Source organism: Rana temporaria, chromosome 2 (genome assembly GCF_905171775.1).
Source record: "Rana temporaria chromosome 2, aRanTem1.1, whole genome shotgun sequence".
NCBI lineage: Eukaryota > Metazoa > Chordata > Amphibia > Anura > Ranidae > Rana > Rana temporaria.
The window spans coordinates 506,136,768-506,156,281 of NC_053490.1; the positions used below are offsets into that span (position 1 = coordinate 506,136,768).

At 43.6% G+C, this 19,514-nt stretch overlaps 1 protein-coding gene across 2 annotated transcripts; it reads left to right on the forward strand.

Moving 5' to 3' along the window:
- The first annotated feature begins 5,200 nt into the window (after positions 1–5,200).
- LOC120928699 lies at positions 5,201–13,812 on the forward strand. Of its 2 annotated transcripts, none has more exons than XM_040339690.1 (2): positions 5,201–5,366; positions 13,049–13,812. In XM_040339690.1, exons 1-2 carry the CDS (start codon positions 5,229–5,231, stop codon positions 13,559–13,561), a joined length of 651 nt encoding a protein of 216 aa, XP_040195624.1. In that variant the 5' UTR covers positions 5,201–5,228; the 3' UTR covers positions 13,562–13,812. The 2 variants fall into 2 exon arrangements, with proteins under 2 accessions (XP_040195624.1, XP_040195625.1); XM_040339691.1 differs by lacking the exon at positions 5,201–5,366 and adding an exon at positions 5,456–5,529.
- Positions 13,813–19,514: the final 5,702 nt, after the last annotated feature.

Genomic DNA, 19,514 nt, shown 5'->3' on the forward strand with positions numbered 1-19,514 from the left:
AGAAGAATACGTATCGGCCTAAACTGAGGAAATTTTTTTTTTTATATATATGTTTTTGGGGGATATTTATTATAGCAAAAAGTAAAAAATATTGCATTTTTTTCAAAATTGCCGCTCTTTTTTTGTTTATAGCGCAAAAAATAAAAACCGCAGAGGTGATCAAATACCACCAAAAGAAAGGTCTATTTGTGGGGAAAAAAGGGACGCCAATTTTGTTTGGGAGCCACGTCGCACGACCGCGCAATTGTCTGTTAAAGTGACGCAGTGCCGAATTGTAAAAACCCCTTGGGTCATTTAGCAGCATATTGGTCCGGTCCTTAAGTGGTTAAATACCACCAAAAGAAATCTCTATTTGTATGATAAAAAAATGTAAAAATGTCATTTGGGTACAGTGTTGCATAACCAATTGGCATTTTCAACGCTGAAAGCTGAAAATTGGCCTGGGCAGGAAGGGGGTGAAAGTGCCCGGTATTGAAGCGGTGACATAGAGGGGCAGATCCACAAAAGGATTACGCCGGGGTATCTATTGATACGCTGGCATAATTTTAAATTTCCCGCGTCGTATCTTTGTTTTGTATCCACAAAACAAGATACGACGCCATCTGGGATCGATCCGACAGGCGTACGTCTTAGTACGCCGTCGGATCTTAGATGCAATTTTTCGGTGGCTGCTAGGTGGCGTTTCCGTCGAAATCCGCGTTGAGTATGCAAATTAGTTATTTACGGCGATCCACGAACGTACGTCCGGCCGGCGCATTTTTTTACGTCGTTTTCGTTCGGCTTTTTCCGGCCTATAGTTATGAGGCGTACTAAATGTTAAGTATGGCCGTCGTTCCCGCGTACAATTTTGAAATTTTTACGTCGTTTGCGTAAGTCGTTCGCGAAAAGGAATTTGCGTAGAATGACGTCACCGTCATAAGCATTGGCTGGTTCCGTTTTAATTTCGAGCATGCGCACTGGGATACCCCCACGGACAGCGCATGCGCAGTTCAAAAAAACATTGTTTACAACGTATTTAGGCGCCATTACGCCGGCAAAGATACACTACGCCGCCGTAACTTACGGAGCGGATTCTTTCAGGATTTGAAAAAAAATCTAAGTTACGGCGGCGTAGTGTATCTTAGATACGCTACGCCCGGCGCATAAATGCGCCGCTGTACGAGGATCTGCCCCATAATGTTTTTGTTTATGTTAGATTTGTTTTAGGAAATACAACATAAACCTGTAGTGAGTCGACGTTTTCATTATCGCATGCAATATTTGGATACATAACCCAAATATTGCATGAGAAATCCTTCAGTGATTTAAGTCCTAAGCCTTTTTTTGCCTTGTAATGAGCTTAGACCAGTGGTTCTCAACCTTCTAGTGCCGTGACCCCTTGATAAAATTTTCCAAGTTGTGGGGACCCCCAACAGTAAAGTTATTTTTGTAGCGTGGGTTGTCAGCACCCAAGGCAAGACAAGTAATTTGCACCCCCAAACCCACGGACATGTTGCACTCCCTGAATCCCTTCCACTCATACAGTATTAAAACCCCTATGGTACGTTTTAGGATGTACAACTCTTTCTCTTTGTTCTCCTTTTTCTCCCTTCTTCTTTCTTTCATCCCGCTCTTTTCCTCTATATTCCATGTATTCTCTATTTTTATTACTTCTCTTGCTCCTTGGTGGGGGGGGGGGGTGGGATGAGTGGCAGTGATGGCGGGGAATTGGGATGAGTGGCAATGCTGGGGAGAGTTCTGATCAGTCAAAAGGCTGGGAGAGCGTTGTGGGCTTTAGGAACAGCCCAGGATTTGGGGACCCCTGGCAAATCATCATTTGACCCCCGAGGGGGTCCCGACCCCCAGGTTGAGAACCACTGGCTTAGACCATGCAAGGCGGCCTAGTGCAGTCCCAGCACACCTGTAGCTAGATTCAGGTAGAGTTAGGCCGACTTATCAGTAGATACGCCTACTCGACGCCGACCTATGTTTAAGTGTATTCTCAAACATAGATATGCTTAAACATATCTAAGATACGACGGGCTTGCGCCGTCCTATCTTAAGTTGCAATATTAAGGGTGGCCGCTAGGTGGCGCTTCCATTGCGGTCGGCGTAGAATATGTAAATTAGTACATACGCCTATTCACGAACGTACGCCCGGCCGACGCAGTACATTTACGCCGTTTACGTAAGAGATAGGACGCCTGAAGTTATTCCATCTAATAGATGGAATAGTAATGTTAAGTATGGCCGCCGTTCCCGCGTCGAAATTCGAAAATTTTACGTCGTTTGCGTAAGTCGTCCGTGAATAGGGATTTACGTTGTTTACGTCCACGTTGAAATCAATAGGCCCGTGCGGCGGACGTAGCCGCAATGCATACTGGGAAATGTAGGCGCCCGGCGCATGCACAGTTCGAAAAAAAAGGCCAATCACGTCGGGTCAAGCCTCATTACCATAAAACATGCCCCCTCAGACGAATTTGAATTAGGCGCCCTTACGCCCGCCCGCTTTAGGCTACGCCGCCGTAACTTAGCAGGCAAGTACTTTGAGAATCAAGTACTTGCCTCGCTAACTTACGGCGGCGTAGCCTAAACACGCTAAGCTACGCCGCCGCAAAGTTTCTACAATCTCTCTGAATCTACCTAATGGTGTCAATGAGCCCTTCTAGCCTAAACCAGCACAAGAGAATACAAACTGGAATGGCGTTGTGCTGCATGATGTACTTCTAGAGAGGCAGAGCACAATTTGAAGATAAAATAGAAATTTCCATCTTTATCATAACAGCAAATTGTACCTTTCGTAGCGTCCTCCGGTCTGTATACATATTTCTACAAACATTTGAACTTTATTATTGCTAGACTTAAAAAAAAAAAAAGTGTTTTGTATCTATTTGGCTTGGGATTTTCACTTTGCCTAAAACATAGCTCCCAACTGTCCCTGATTTGTAGCAATGTCCCTCTGTCCCTCTTTCCTCCTTATTTGTCCCTCATTTTGGTCTGATCTATATAGATGTATATAAAATGCACTTTTTAGCTATCAAAACGTGTTTTCCAGTGCTAAACCTTTCATCTGATTTTTATCCACTTCAGCCCCGGACCATTTGGCTGCCAAATGACCGGGTGACTTTTTGCGATTCGGCACTGCGTCGATTTAACTGACAATTGCATGGTCGTGCGACGTGGCTCCCAAACAAAATGTTTGTCTTTTTTTTCCCCCATCAATAGAGTTTTCTTTTGGTGGCATTTGATCACCTCTGCGGTTTTTATTTTTTGCGCTATAAACAAAAATAGAGCGACAATAAAAATAAAAAAAAAGTTATATTTTGTACTTTTTGCAATAATAAATATCCCCAATTTTTAACCTCTTCTCCACCGCAGAGGTGATCAAAAAGGCACCAATAGAAAGCTCTATTTGTGGGGGAAAAAATGATAAAAAATGTATTTTGGGTACAGTGTTGCATGACCGCACAATTGTCATTCAAAGCGCTGAAAGCTGAAAAATGGCTTGGGCAGGAAGGGGGTGAAAGTGCCCAGTAGGCAAGTGGTTAAAAAGCAAATTTTTGCTCAGTTTACGTATTCTTCCATGTATTTGTGGTAAAAAAAAAAAACATGCAATTAGCGTATATTGATTTGTTTGTGCAAAAGTTATAGCGTCTACAAAATAGGGGATAGTTTTTTGGCATTTTTTATTATTTTCGTTTTTCTTTACTAGTAATGGTGGCGATCTGCGATTTTTATCGTGACTGCGACTTTATGGCGGACACATCGGACATTTTTGATGGATTTTTGGGACCATTGTCTTTTATACAGCGATCAGTGCTATACAAATGCACTGATTCTGTAAAAATGACATTGGCAGTGGGGTTAACCACTAGGTGGTACTGAAGGGGTTAAGTGTGTCCTAGGGAGTGATTCTAACTGTTAGGGGGAGGAGCTACCAGTGACACATCAGTGATCACTGTTCCCGATTAAGGATGAGCTCTGGCTTGTTCGCATTGAACACGTGCAGAGCCCGCCAGGAGGTGTGCACGGCGCTGCGCTAATAACAGCCAGGGAGACATTTCACGATTCCTGCAGCCGAGCATCGGGACAATGTCTCCCTGGCTGTGATTAGCACAGCGCCGTGCTCACTTCCTGGCGGGCTCTGCACGTGTTCTATGCGAACACGTCGGAGCTCATCTTTATTCCCGATCACAGGGAGCAGTATGTCACTAGACAGAACAGGTATGCCCATTTGCCCGCCCATACCATTCTGCCGACGTATATCGGCAAGCAGTGCCGATCCTGACCTCCCTGGGGCCCTAGGCAAAATTACATGTCACCAGGGGCGGACTGACCATTTGGTCACTCGGGCACTGCCCGAGGGCCCCATGCCACTAGGGGGCCCCATCAGGGTTGCCAGCCTCAGTAAAACCAGGGACAGTATTTAAAAATGTGTGTTTTTTTTTACATCTGTCCCTGAAATGTCCCTTACCGACATTCTTTTTGTCTAAAAATCCCAAGATTATTGCTACCCTGCCTCTCCAGTATCTTTTCAGTGTGTGTGTGTGTATTCTGTGTGTATGTATACTGTGTGGCCCCATAATCTATTGCCTGGGGGGCCCATAATCTCCTATTGCCTGGGGGCCCCATAATATCCTATTGCCTGGGGGCCCCATAATCTCCTATTGCCCGGGGGCCCCATGAGTTGTCAGTCCACCCCTGCATGTCACATGAAAGTTGAGAAGCAGGGCGGGGGGGGGGGGGGGTTTGCGGCCGACAGTGGCATGTCACATTAAAGCGGGGGAGGGGGTGTTCTGTCTGCTCTCGGCAATGACATCTTACATAAAGTGAGAAGCGGGGGGGGGTGCTTCTCCCATGCAGCCAGCGAGTTGAATGACTTCTCACCAGGTGGGGGCCTCTAGTAATTTGGGGGGCCCTCTGCAGCTTTGTGGGGCCCTAAGCAGCTTGCATAGTGAGCCTATAGGGCGGATCGGCCCTGTCGGCAAGTGGTTAAATTGCTGTAATCTCCAAAAGCCAATACAAAAGGAATAGAATTGGTAAAAAAAAAAGCACCAATCTTGTTTTTTTACAACTATCCTTTAAGGGGGCGTGGCAAGGGGTGTGTCCTATGCCTGCATACTTTTGCTGATAGGTGTCCCTCATTCTCATCTCAGAAAGTTGGGAGGTATGGCTAAGAGCATCATGGGAGGGAGGAGAGATCCACCTTGTAGAGGTAGGACTGGGCCGTCTATTGCTCTAGTGCTGACATGGCCACACGTGTATGGAGGACACAATTACCTCTTCTGTGCAATAGTCTTCCACGTATGTTCCAAATAATGTTTATTTTTATTGTTTTGAGAGAATCAACCCTGCTAGGCATATCTCCTGACTCTGATCAGCCTCAGGTGGGTTTCGCTACCGTTTCTCTGGCTTTGTCCATGAGCACCATATTATCCACATATAGGATACATTTCCAGGATTGGGCTTGTTGGCTGTGCAGGTGTAGATGGGTGTGTGGATGTTAAGGCCTGCTTCACACCTATGCAGGTTGCAGTTTGCATAGTCCAGGTGCATTTTTTTTTTGTGTTTTTTCAATACATGCATACCCCCCAACTGTCCCTGATTTGCAGCAATGTCCCTCATTTTGCTCTGATCTATATAGTTGTATATAAAATGCACTTTTTAGCTTTCAAAAAGTGTTTCCCAGTGCTAAACCTTTCATCCAATTTCTAAATTGTTGCATTTATAAATACCAAAACCCAGTATAAGGCTGTTTTCACACTACTACACTACTTTCATCCTACTTTGCTCTGCTACATTGGTCCTACATTTATCCTACATTGGTCCTACATCCATCCTACTTTCATGAACAGGATACTACTTTGGTCCGACTTCAATGATATTCAATGGGCCTGAAGTAGGATCAATGTAGGACCAAAAGTAGTACAGGGAGCATTTTCAAAGTCGGACGGACTTGTGTAGGACGCTACAAGACGCTCTCATAGGGAAACATTGAACACAGAGCAAAGTAGGATGAAAGTAGTGTAGTAGTGTGAACCCAGCCTAAAGCACCTAGTAGTGGTAAAAAAAACACTTGGGAGTGTGTGTATAAAATGTTTGTTAAATTTATATATTTAAATTTTATTTTTTTCCTTTTTAAGGGGGTATGAGGGTATGTCATATGCCTACATATATTTGCTAATAGGTGTCCCTCATTCCCATCTCAAAAAGTTGGGAGGTATGTACATGTTTTTGATCCATTGAAGTCTATGGGGAACCAAAAACCAGAAAAAAAAAGTCCCTGGCCCTTTCCATAAAATGCACAGATGTGAACATGACCCATCGGAAACCGTGTTAAATGGACTGTAGTGTGATTCTGCAAAACTCAAAAGGCACAAAAAAATGCATAGGTATGAACCAGGCCTATATGAAGGACCCTGTGCTGAAAGGAAAATAGAGGTTACTGATTTTTTTTTTTCCTGAAAATGCCAGTTGCATGGCTGCCATTCTGATTTAAAGGGGTTGTAAAGGAAAACATTTGTTTTTCATAATAAGCATCCTTTACCTGCAGACATTCCTCTTTTCACTTCCTCATTGTTCGTTTTTGCTCAGAAGTTGCTCTATTTCTTCTCTGTTCTGTTCACTTCCTACTTGTCTGATTGTTACTCACCACCGTGACGGGAGGCTTTACTGCGGTGGTGAGTAACGTGCTCGCCCCCTCCTGGGAACTACATCTGTGCGGCATTACGCTCTCTACGTGTTAGAGACTTCAAGGAGCTGTGAATTACTGGGCGTGCCGCAATTCATACTGGGAAATGTAGTTCTTACATGAACGAGCGCCGCAAACCAGGAAGTGAATGAGAGAACAGAAACTAGAACGCCGGAGGTGATATAGATGAAGGAATTTAATAGGTATTTACTCGTTTTTTAACAGAATTATTACACTATTTTGTCTGTCTTGCAGACATTAATTTTAGGCAATTTTTTTTTTTTTTCCATTAGTGACCCTATAACTGTACATTTTAAAAATCACTTATCCAGAAAAAGGATGCAGCTTGCAGGTTCCCTGTTTTTTTTTTTTTTTTGTGACAGTATTTCCAAAGTATTAGGCCCTGTGCAGACTAGGACATTTAGCCCTGGTACATGAGGCTCTAGGGTTTTGCTGCAGGTGGAGGGCACAGGTATTCTCTCCAGCTCTACTGCTGGCAGCCTGTCTGCATTGGAGCCTGCCAACTGCTACGGCTGGACGGTGCACCTAACTATATGAACAGTTAGGGCAGTAAGCCTGTATCCTGGTCATTCGTCTCTGGGTGTGTACTGCTCTAAGGCTCGATTCACACCTATGCATGTTGCTTTTGAGCGTTTTTGCAGTGCTTTTTGCGGTGCTTGCTGCGTTTTTTGACGTGCGGTTTTACAGCGATTTGCGTTTTTTTTTTTTGCGCCATCAATTTTAATTGTTTTACATTCCCTTTAACAACCAGCTATAAACAGGTAAAAATAAAAAAACGTAAAAACGCAGTACTTGCGTTTTGGATGCGGGTCCATTGAATTCTATTCCATGCAAAACGCTGCTTTTTGCAGGAAAAAAAAGTCCCTGACCCTTTCCAAAAACGCAGAGGCACAAAAAAGCATTGATGTGAACATGTTCCATAGGAAACCATGTTAAACAATTTCCCTGCTTTTCTGCAAAATGCACCAAAAACGCATTGGTGTGAATGGAGCCCTTCACACTGGGGTGTTTTTCAGGCGCTTTGGTGCTTAAAAAAAGCGCCTGAAAGAAACCTCATCTGCAATCCCATTGTGAAAGCCCGAGGTGAGGCCTTTTACACTTTCACACAGGGTTATGACTAAGGCCTTATAGGCTGAAACGCGTCAACCATTCCTATTTGCGTTTGTCCACTGTGGCTTGTTAATAAACGCTACTAATTTTTCTTCATAGCCCTTTCACACTGTCAGCGCCCAAAAAACACTGGTAAAAAAAAAACTAGCAGCGTTTTTCAAGTGCTAGCGGAGCGCATTTAACCCTTGCTACTGTAAATAAAGGGTTAAAGGCACCGCTGCCAAGGCACTTTCCATTGATTTCAACGGAAAGGGGAGCTTTAGGAGCGGTGTATTCACTGCTCCTAAAGCGCTGCAAAGAAGCTCCTTGCAGGTCTTTTTTTGACGCTCTGCCAGCGCAGCGCCCCAGTGTGAGAGCACTCAGGCTTTCACACTGGGATTGCAGATGCGGCTTCTTTCAGGCGATTTTACAGACACTGGGCCAGATTCACAGAAGAGATACGACGGCGTTTCTCTGAAACGCCGTCGTATCTCTCTGAGTATCTATGCGACTGATTCATAGAATCAGTTACGCATAGATAGCCCTAAGATCCGACAGGTGTAATTGTTTTACACCGTCGGATCTTAGGATGCAATACCTCGGCCGCCGCTGGGTGGAGTTTGCGTCGTATTCCAGCGTCTGGTATGCAAATGAGGTTTACGGCGATCCACGACAGTTTTTCGCGTTTGTTACGTCGTTGCTAGTCTAGTTTCCCGTCGCAAAGTTAGTCGTCGCTTTACCTGCCCTAACTTTACACAGCCCATGTTAAAGTATGGCCGTCGTTCCCGCGTCGAATTTAAAAAAAAAAAAATTTCTTGCGTAAGACATCCGGGAATACGAAAGTACGCTACGCACGGCGCCGTTCCAAAAAATGACGTCACTTCGCGCAAAGCACGGCGGGAATTTCAAAACGGAGCATGCGCAGTAGGTCTGGCGTGGGAGCGCGCCTAATTTAAATTGCACGCGCCCCTTTGAATTACGCGGGCTTACGCCGGAGGAAGTGCTTGGTGAATCAGGCACTTGCGATGAAAACTTGTGGCGGTGCAACGTATATACGATACGTTACGCCGCCGCGATTCTACGTGAATCTGGCCCACTATTTTTAGCGCTAAAGAGCCTGAAAAACGCCCCAGTGTGAAAGGGGTCTAAATGCTTGAATCGCTAGGTGCAATGCAGAAGCTGTCAGAATCTCATAGAATTTGACAGTCTGCCGGCTCTGGGGCTGGAATGGACACCCGTTCTTGGCACCTGCAGCTATATGGCAAAGTCCCAGGCTAAACACCCAATGTGCACGGGGCATAAGGCTCCACCTCCATCTAAGTGTTTGAACATGCGCAGAAACGATGCATGCAAAAAACAAGCTTTTTCTCTTGCGGTATCATTATTGTAAATAATGGAAGCCCAAATTCAGCCAGTTCAATGCTTGAAAGGGTGCAGGAGCTTCTTTGGTGCTTGTAGGGTAGACTATCCAAATGAAAAGGCTGCCCTATGTGTGTAGCACAAAAGCATGGGGGGGGGGGGGGGGGACATGCATTCATGCGATACGAAGTACAGCTATTCACTTGTATGCAGGGCTTCTCTTTTTTTTTTTTACACACTACATCTAAAATGCACAGGTATGATTGGGGCCTTAAAGCCTTGTACACACCATCCAATTGTTGGCAGGGGATTGTCTGTTGACAGACTCTTGTCCTAAAATCTTACCGTTAGTACGCTCCTGACGATTGTTCAATTTTTGGCCAACAAATGTTGGATGACAGGCTAGTAAATTTCAGCGGACAACAGTCGGTTGTCAGATTTTCGTATGGTCGGTACACAAGTCCGTCACACAAAAGTACAAACACGCATGCTCGGAATCCATGTTGCCCAAAAACAAAATTAGCAGAAAACCCAAAGGGTGGCGCTCAAGAGCTGAAATTCCTTGTAGTACGTCACTACGTTCGTGTTTGTAGCACGAAAATTGTGTAAAGTTAATATGCAAGACAAAATCCAGGCACACGCCCTTAAGACAGAAATCTGATGCTCGGTTGGCCAACAATCGTATCGTGTGTTCGAGGCTTTGGCTGTTTTTACACAGCTCCATTGGAAATAAATTCTGTTTTCCGGTGCATTTTCTGGTTGCCTGACTCCCAGGATGCACCTCTGATGCATGGATATGACTAAAAAAAAAATGCACCAAAAATGAAAACGCAGTGCATTTTTGACACATTTTCTATTCAATTAAATAGGAAGCTGCATTTTTCATGTGGCTTTTAAAAAAAAAAAAAAAAAAAAGCACCAAAAAATGCAGCAAGCACAACTTTAAAAAAAAAAAAGCAATTGACCGATGTGAAGAGTTCCCTAGGGTTTAAAGGGATGCATTTCTCCTCCACTTTTTTTAAACGGAAAAATCGATTTAAAAACTGATCACTGTGAAAGGACCCTGAGGCCCCTTTCACACTGAGGCGTATTTCAGGCATTTTAGCGCTAAAAATAGCGCATAAATAACGCCTGAAATACTCCTGCCCCAGCATTCTCAATATGAAAGCTTTCACACTGAGGCGATGCGTTGGCGGGAGAAAAAAAATCTCCTGCAAGCAGCATCTTTGGAGCAGTGTGTGTATACCGCTCCTTCCCATTGAAAACAAGGGACACCGTGGTATTATCTGCAGAGGCGCATTGCGGGTGGTATTAACCCTTTTTCGTTAATACCCCCGCAATTCTGCGGCAATTCCGACGGTATAGCGCCGCTATACCGCCACCGCACATCCTGCACCTGTGTGAAAGGGGCCTAAGTGGAAATTGTTGGTCGTATCAGAATCAACCACTCCACATCCCGCATTTAGTCATGACACCCACAGATGGGATCTCCCATCCTGGGAGGGCATCATATGATGGGATCTCCCATCCTGCACGCGCGCGTGCCTGCCACATCCCTAAGGAGACGATATGCACGCCCGCGATGTCCGCCAGGCACCCGTGATCACTCGTGACAGAACAGGAATGTGGATCTGTGTGTATAAACGCACAGATCCACATCCTGTCAGGGGAGAGGAGACAGATAGTGTGTTCCTAGTATATAGAAACACTGATCAGTCTCCCCCCCCCCCCCAGTCAGTCCCATCCCCCACAGTTAGAACACCGTGGCAGGGAATACAATTAACCCCTCGTGTTAACCCCTTCCCTGCCAGTGACATTTATACAGCAATCATATCAATGGCTGTTTATAGCACTGATTGCTGTATAAATGTCAATGGTTTCAAAAAAGTATCAAGTGTCCGCTCTGTCCACCACAATGTCGCAGTCCTGATAAAAAATCGCTGATTGCTGTCATTACTAGTAAAAAAAAAAATAATAATATTAATGCCATAAATCAATAACCTATTTTGTAGGCGCTATAACTTTTGAGCAAACCAACCAATATATTAAGATTGGATTAGAGATCGTATAAAAAACATAGAATAAAAAGAATATAACCATCTTCCTATTCTAATCTATTCTTTTATATTCTATTCAAATTGATTCTACTTGAAATTTGAATTTCAGAAGATGGTTATATTCTTTCTATTCAATAAAAATTTTTATTCTATTTGATTATATTCTATTTGTTTCCCTTTTTTTTTTTTTTTTTTTTTTATTTTCTGTTCTATTCTATTTTTCTATTTTATTTTCTTTGGAAATTCTAAAATGTTTCAAATTCGAAAACGATTCAAATCGATTCAAGTTTTCGTATTCAGTATTTTTCCGTATTTGTTTACATTTCGGTACTATTGTAATTCGAATACATTAGAATTTCCGCTAACTAAAACTCGTCTGAATTTAAATTCGGAACGAAGCAAACTGCACGTGTTTATGGCCAACCCTTTTGGGAAGGCTTCCACTCTTCTGGGAAGGCTGTCCACAAGGTTTAGGAGTGTCTATGGGAATGTTTGACCATTCTTTCAGAAGCACATTTGTGAGGTCAGGCACTAATGTTGGATGAGAATTGCATTCAGGGATGAAAAGGTGTTCTATCGAGTTGAGGTCAGGTCAGTCAAGTTCCTCCACCCAAAACTCGCTCGTCCATGTCTTTTATGGACCTTGCTTGGTACACTGGTGCGCAGTTGAAACAGAATGGGGGGCCATCTCCAAACTGTTCCCACAAAGTTAAGTGGAGGAGGGATTATAATGTGGGGTTGTTTTTCAGGGGTTGGCTCCTTGGTTCTAGTGAAGAGAACTCTTAAGGCGTCGGCATGCCAAGACATATTGGACAATTTCATGTTCCCAACTAAGAGGAACAGTTTGGGGATGGTCCCTTCCTGTTCCAACATGACAGCGCACCAGTACACGAAGCAAAGTCCATAAAGACACGGATGAACGAGTTTGGGGTGGAGGAACCTGACTGTCCTGACCTCAACCCGATGGAACACCTCTGGAATGAGTTAAAGCGAAGACTACGAGCCAGGCCTTCTTGTCCACATCAGTGCCTGGCTCCACAAATGCTCTTCTGGAAGAATGGTCAAACATTCCCATAGACACTCCTAAACCTTGTGGAGCCTTTCCAGAAGAGTTGAAACTGTTATAGCAGCAAAGGGCGGGGCCAACTCAATATTGAACCCTACAGACTAAGACTTGGATGCCATTAAAGGGTTACTAAACCCAGAACCCTGCGGTCACTATATCTGGTCTCCCACAGTACACAGAACATGAAAATGCAATAATTTTAGTAAATATAAACTGCTAAATAACTTGTTCTCACAAAACAGGTCCATGTAGCATTTTTGGCACTGTATATACAGTGGAACCTTGGTTTACGAGTAACACGGTTAACGAGTGGTTTGAAAGACAAGCAACTTTATTTTTTTATTTTTTTTGTGTTATCTCGCAAAACAAGCAGAATTCAAGCTAATGGGGTGTGCAGTACCTCATTTGGCCAGAGGTGCGGGGGCGCGGGTGACACTCGGAGCTGTTTGGAGATACTCCATTCCAGAGTCTTTCTGAGCCTTTCCGAGTTCAGCCGAGCTGTCCCTGAGTATTTCTGAGGCTCTCTGGCACACCCCACCTCTGGCCACATGCAGTATTGCATGCCATAGAAGTCAATGCGGAACAAATTATCTTCGTTTCCATTGACTTCTATGGGGAAACTCGCTTTGATATGTGAGTGCTTTGGATTACAAGCATTCTGGAATGGATTATGCTCATAATCCAAGATTCCACTATATTTCACTGCAATACATGTTCCTCAGCAAGGTATTTTGTGGTGCCATTCAGAATCGAAGTTCCACCCAAGTATTTTTTTTTCTTCCCTAGGAAAATGTGAATCTTGATTACAACCTAATGGAATGGTCCAATAAAACACAAGGCAAGACCTCCTCTGTAGGATGTATAACCCAATATCCTCACAACTTCCTTAATAGAACCACCCATGAATATGGACCGACGCTGAGTGTTGGGCATAGTCTTTTCATCCTTGGGTTTATCGGGATCTTGGTTGTGCTGAAATCGCTTCTGACCAAAATTACGATGGTGGAGAACCGGCCAGATGACAGTGAATATGCGATGTCCATGTGTGAATTGCCCACCACGTACAAGATTACCATCCAAAGACGTGTGTCTGCGGTCTACACCAAAAGAGATGTCACAGCCACGCCACCGAACTCGCCATGCCTGGGTCAGACGCTGAGCATGTCACTTATAGGTTCTCCAGTTTCTTGTAGTGGAAACCAGTGTTATGGACTGTCCAAGCATGACAGAGAGCGGCTATACTATGGGGCTCGGTGCCTCTTCTCCAGTCCGGACGGAAGCGCAAAGTCCCTCGTGTGATTATTCACGTTTGTCACGGGATGTTACTACACACGGATGAGAGACACAATTGGTATTGCCACAAATGTTTGTACTAGATCATAACCACAAAAATCTTTAGTTCATGGAAGTTCTTCACTATATCCTAAACTGATTGTAATTCAAAACACGCATATTCACAGTCAACCACGGTACAAATATTTCCGGTGTTTCAAAAGGGTAAAAACATTAGGGAATTGGGCACAGTAGACATTTTATTTTTTTTATTGTTTGTTTTTGAACACTTTGTGTTGACAAATAAAAAGTGTTTTTTGAAGGAAAGAATATCTATCATCTCTTTACTTCATCTGAATTTTTTTTACATTTAGGAGATTTAAATTAAATTTCACTTTTGGCAATTTTAGGTAATTTGAAAGGCAATTTTTATTTTGGCTATTAACCACTTAAGGACCGCCTCCTGCACATTTACGTCGGCAGAATGGCATGGCTGGGCACATGCACGTACAGGAACGTCCTGTGCTAGTACCCAGCCGTGGGTCACGGGCACGCGCCCGCGACCCGGTCCGAAGCTGCGGGACTTGCGGACCCGATCGCCGCTGGAGTCCCGCGATCGGTCCCCGGAGCTGAAGAACGGGGAGAGCCGTGTGTAAACACAGCTTCCCTGTTCTTCACTGTGGCGGCGTCATCGATCGTGTGATCTCTTTTATAGGGATACACAATCGATGACGTCACACCTACAGCCACACCCCCCTACAGTTGTAAACACATATTAGGTCATACATAACCCCATCAGCGCCCCCTTGTGGTTAACTCCCAAACTGCAATTGTCATTTTCTCAGTAAACAATGCATTTTTTAAATGCATTTTTTTGCTGTGAAAATGACAATGGTCCCAAAAATGTGTCAAAATTGTCCGAAGTGTCTGCCATAATGTCGCAGTCACGAAAAAAATCGCTGATCGCCGCCATTGGTAGTGTGTAAAAAAAAAAAAAAAAAAAAAAATTAATAAAAATGCAATAAAACTATCCCCTATTTTGTAAACGCCATAAATTTTGCGCAAACCAACCGATAAACGCTTATTGCGATTTTTTTTTTTTTTTTTTTATTTTTTTTTTTTTTACCAAAAATAGGTAGAAGAATACGTATCGGCCTAAACTGAGGAAAAAAATGTTTTTTTATATATATTTTTGAGGGATATTTATTATAGCAAAAAGTAAAAAATATTGATTTTTTTTTTCAAAATTGTCGCTCTATTTTTGTTTATAGCGCAAAAAATAAAAATCGCAGAGGTGATCAAATACCACCAAAAGAAAGCTCTATTTGTGGGGAAAAAAAGGACGCCAATTTTGTTTGGGAGCCACGTCGCATGACCGTGCAATTGTCTGTTAAAGCGACGCCGTGCCGAATCACAAAACCTGGCCGGGTCCTTTAGCTGCCTAAAGGTCCGGGTCTTAAGTGGTTAAAGGTGCAATGTACTTTTAAAGGCTCCTGAGGGTTAGCAAAGCTCATTTCAACGATACTAGACTTGTTTTATGCCAAAACCAGCCCTTTATTAGCCTCATTATTTCATTCTGAACTCTAGGTATTCTTTTTTTATTGCATATCTCTGATTGGATGAGGTGGAGATCATGACATTACCACCCTGCCTCTCCACCTTGTCCAATCAGAGAACACCTTGTATTAAAAAAAATATATAAATATACACAATTATTAAGGACCCCAGCGGGTGGGCTGGCAGGTGGTCGGGGACCTCTTAAATACTCTTGAGTCATGCCAGCAAAGCAGTCGGGTGGAAGATGGAGAAGGAGTGCTGAGAAGGCTGCCACTGGCCCTTGAGGGTGCCCCTAGTCTGTGTGTGGGGGGGGGGGTGACCTCAGGCCTGTGGCTCAGGTGCTAGAGGAACCCTCTACAACACACGGGGGATATCCTTCCTGGAAGCATGGGAGCAAGTGTGAGGAAAGTAGGAGCAGGTCGGCATGTCCAGGAGAGGTCAGCTGGGTGGGCTGGTGAGTGTACAGTCTGGGAGAACTGTGGGCAGTAGCCAGGAGGGCTAGTGAGAGAGGCAATTGCAGCCGGGTGGGCTGGCAGTGCCTGAAGAGGTGGTGCTGAGATCAGTAGCCACAGGACACTGAACTTTGCTATACTACCAAAGGGTCCCAGAGTCCCTGCCTGTAAAGGGCATTTTCTTTAAACTGGCTTCTCCAGAGTCACTAAAAGTGTCCCAGCTGAGTCTGAAGATCTGTGTGCAATGAGTGTATATACAGTGCCTTGAAAAAGTATTCAAACCCTTTGAAATTTTGTCCTTTTACAACCGTAAATGTATTTTATTGGGATTTTATGTGATAGACCAACACGAAGTGGCACATAATTGTGAAGTGGGAGATAAATGGTTTTCTATTTTTTTTTTATTTATTTACAAATGCATATTTGAAAAGTGTGGTGTGCATTTGTATTTTGCCCCCTTTATTCTGATACCTGTAACTAAAATTTAGTGTAACCAATTGCCTTCAGAAGTCACCTAATTAGTAAATAGAGTCCATCTGTGTGTAATTTAACCTTAGTATAAACACAGTGGTTCTGTGAAGCCTTCAGAGGTTTGTTAGAGAACCTTTAGTGAACAAACCGCATCATGAAGGCCAATGAACACACCAGACAGGTCAGGGATAAAGTTGTGGAGAAGTTTAAAGCAGGGTTGGCTATGAACATCTCACGGAGCACTGTCCAATCCATGATCCAAAAATGGAAAGAGTATGGCACAACTGCAAACCTACCAAGACAAGGCCGTCCACCTAAACTGACAGGCCGGGCAAGGAGAGCATTAATCAGAGAAGCAGCCAAGAGGCCCATGGTAATTCTGGAGGAGCTGCAGAGATCCACAGCTCAGGTGGGAGAATCTGTCCACAGGACAACTATTAGTCGTGCTCTCCACAAATCTGCCCTTTATGGAAGAGTGACAAGAAGAAAGCCATTGTTGAACGAAAGCCATAAGAAGAGGCTTCTGGGGAAGGTGTTGGGTCTAGGTTGTATGAACCACTGAAGGAGGAGTTAAATTCATCAGCCATAGCATCCGATGTAGAGAGTTTTTGCCCCGAAGATGAGGTGATATGTGGGATATGGGTATGAGGTCTACAGAGCGCCCTCACTAGGAAGATGTCGGGTTTGTTTGAAAATTCGTACATAGTACGATGAGACCATGCCATTTTTTGTTTTATGAAAAAGGAGGATGTTCAGTTCTTCATGGGTCTTAAGTAGCTCGCAATGTAACGAATGGGCAATACTGGCTTTTTGAGTGCTCTCAAGGCAACGAAGTCGGGCAAGTAGGGTGTCATCCTGGATTGTCCTTTTTCCGCTTCAAACGTGCTCCTATCTTGCTCAAAGCGCACCTTGTGGGCTTCCCAAACCACTGAGTCCTCGTTTAGGGAAAAACATTCTGAGAGGGCAGCTTCCAATGTTTGACGGACTTTGGGGGATTAGAGAAGAGCCTCAGTCTCAGCCAATGGGGAGGGAGAGTTCCCAGAGGGCCAATGCTCTTGTGCACTTTGCTGGATTAAGAGGGAGCTTAGGTAAGTATGGGATTGGGGGGGGTGTGGGGGGGTGCTGTTTGAGGTAAAAAATGCATAAAGGTAAAAAAAAACGTCACCACTTAAACTGTTTGTAGTAACTGCTTATAAAATGTGAACTGGAGTTTGCCTTTGTTTCGTGTATTTAAATCTGCTGATGCATTTAACATGACCCCCCCCCCCCCCCCCCCCCCCCCAGACTGACACTGCTGCTGTCTGCTTTGCCTCCTGTTTTCATTCATCCAGAGTTGTGTCTCCCTAATATAGGAGGTGTGTAACTGAGCAGATAACCATGTGATAACTGAGGGGAAAAAGCAAGCAAGAAAGAAAACGAATGCAGCCACCACATCTCATAATTAATAAGCTGCACTATAATACATTTTTGGTTTTGAGTTTAATACTGCTTTAAAAAAGCCTGCTTATGCCTTTTATAATTTTTCCCACATGTCCTATTTTGCATTTCCTTACATCAGCCTTGTTCCTTTTAATTGGTTTTTAGAGAAGTGTCATTTTGCTTCAAAGAATTTAATTAGTTCAAGGTTACCCACATGCATTATGCTTAATACTGCGCTGGCCTTTTGTGTTTGCTTTGTTGGTAGCAGATAAGATACCATTTTCAGTTTATAAAAAATAAAAAGGTAAAAGGAAAAGACGTCAAAATGCAGATCAGCCATGTAAAACACATCAGATATGAACAAAGAAACTAGATAAAAAGTAAAGGTCATTGATTTATGTGTGTTTGCCTAAGTAATCCAGTCATATTGAATATACATTTATTAGAATATACCTTCTAATGCAAAAGTAATGCTGACACAAAAAAATTGCATAGCCATTTGAACAGTAAATTTGAATTTAACCATTAGGTTACATTTATTTGATTAACCACTTAAGGACCGGCCCAATATGCTGCCTAAAGACCCAAGGTGTTTTTACAGTTCGGGACTGCGTCGCTTTAACAGACAATTGCGCGGTCCCAAACAAAATTGTCGTCCTTTTTTCCCCACAAATAGAGCTTTATTTTGGTGGTATTTGATCACATCTGCGGTTTTTAGTTTTTGCGCTATAAACAAAAATAGAGCGACAATTTTGAAAAAAATGCAATATTTTTTACTTTTTGCTATAATAAATATCCCCCAAAAACACATATATAAAAAAAAATGTTTCCTCAGTTTAGGCCGATACGTATTCTTCTACCTATTTTTGGTAAAAAAAAATCGCAATAATCGTTTATCGGTTGGTTTGCGCAAAATTTATAGCGTTTACAAAATAGGGGATAGTTTTATTGCATTTTTATTTTTTTATTTTTTTTTACTACTAATGGCGGCGATCAGCGATTTTTTTTCGTGACTGCGACATTATGGCGGACACTTCGGACAATTTTGACACATTTTTGGGACCATTGTCATTTTCACAGCAAAAAATGCATTTAAATTGCATTGTTTATTGTGAAAATGACAGTTGCAGTTTGGGAGTTAAACACAGGGGGCGCTGTAACATTTAGGGTTCACTTAGTGTGTGTTTACAGCTGTAGGGGGGTGTGGGTGTCATCGATCGAGTCTCCCTAATAAAAGGGATCACTCGATCGATGCGCCGCCATAGTGAAGCACGGGGAAGCCGTGTTTACATATGGCTTTCCCCGTTCTTCAGCTCCGGGGAGCGATCGCAACGGAGCGGCTATAAACAAATAGCCGCGCCGTTGTCCCGGATCGCTCCCCGCGGGAACCCGACCGCCGCATGTCGCGGGGGGGGTCCCGATCGGACCCCCGACCCGCGGAAAGGCAGGGACGTACAGGTACGCCAATGTGCCTGTACGTACCATTCTGCCGACGTATATGTACATGCGGCGGTCGGGAAGGGGTTAATTCCCTCAAGCGTTCTCTAAATTTGTTACATGGGGATTATTTGCTAAAACTGGAGAGTGCAAAATCTGGTGCAGGTCTGCATAGAAACCAATCCGCTTCCAGGTTTTATTGCAAAAGCATACTGAACAAGCTAAAGTTAAAGTGTTACTAAACCTACAACAGTAAAATCAGTCTGTATATGCAGTAAAGCATGCTTGTTATACTCACTGTGCAACCTAAGGGCTTAGTCCTTTGTGTATAAAGGCTGTTTGATACTGTCTCTCTGATCATCCCCTTCTTCCCCTGTCTCCAAAAAATAACCTGATATTTACAGAGCCAGGGGACAGGCTGCACATGCTCAGTTTGGTGTGTATTGCTAGAGATTTTTTTGGGGGGAGGATGCATGTGATTAGTACAGGGCCAATAAGCATTTTCCAGACAGAGGATCAGAGCAGAATGGAAACTCCTCCTACAAGCTTTCACAGGAACTAATAGAAGTCACAAGGCTGCTAAATACTGCTGATGAGAAAAGGTATAAAATGATTGCATTTCTATGTTCTGTGTACTGTTAGAG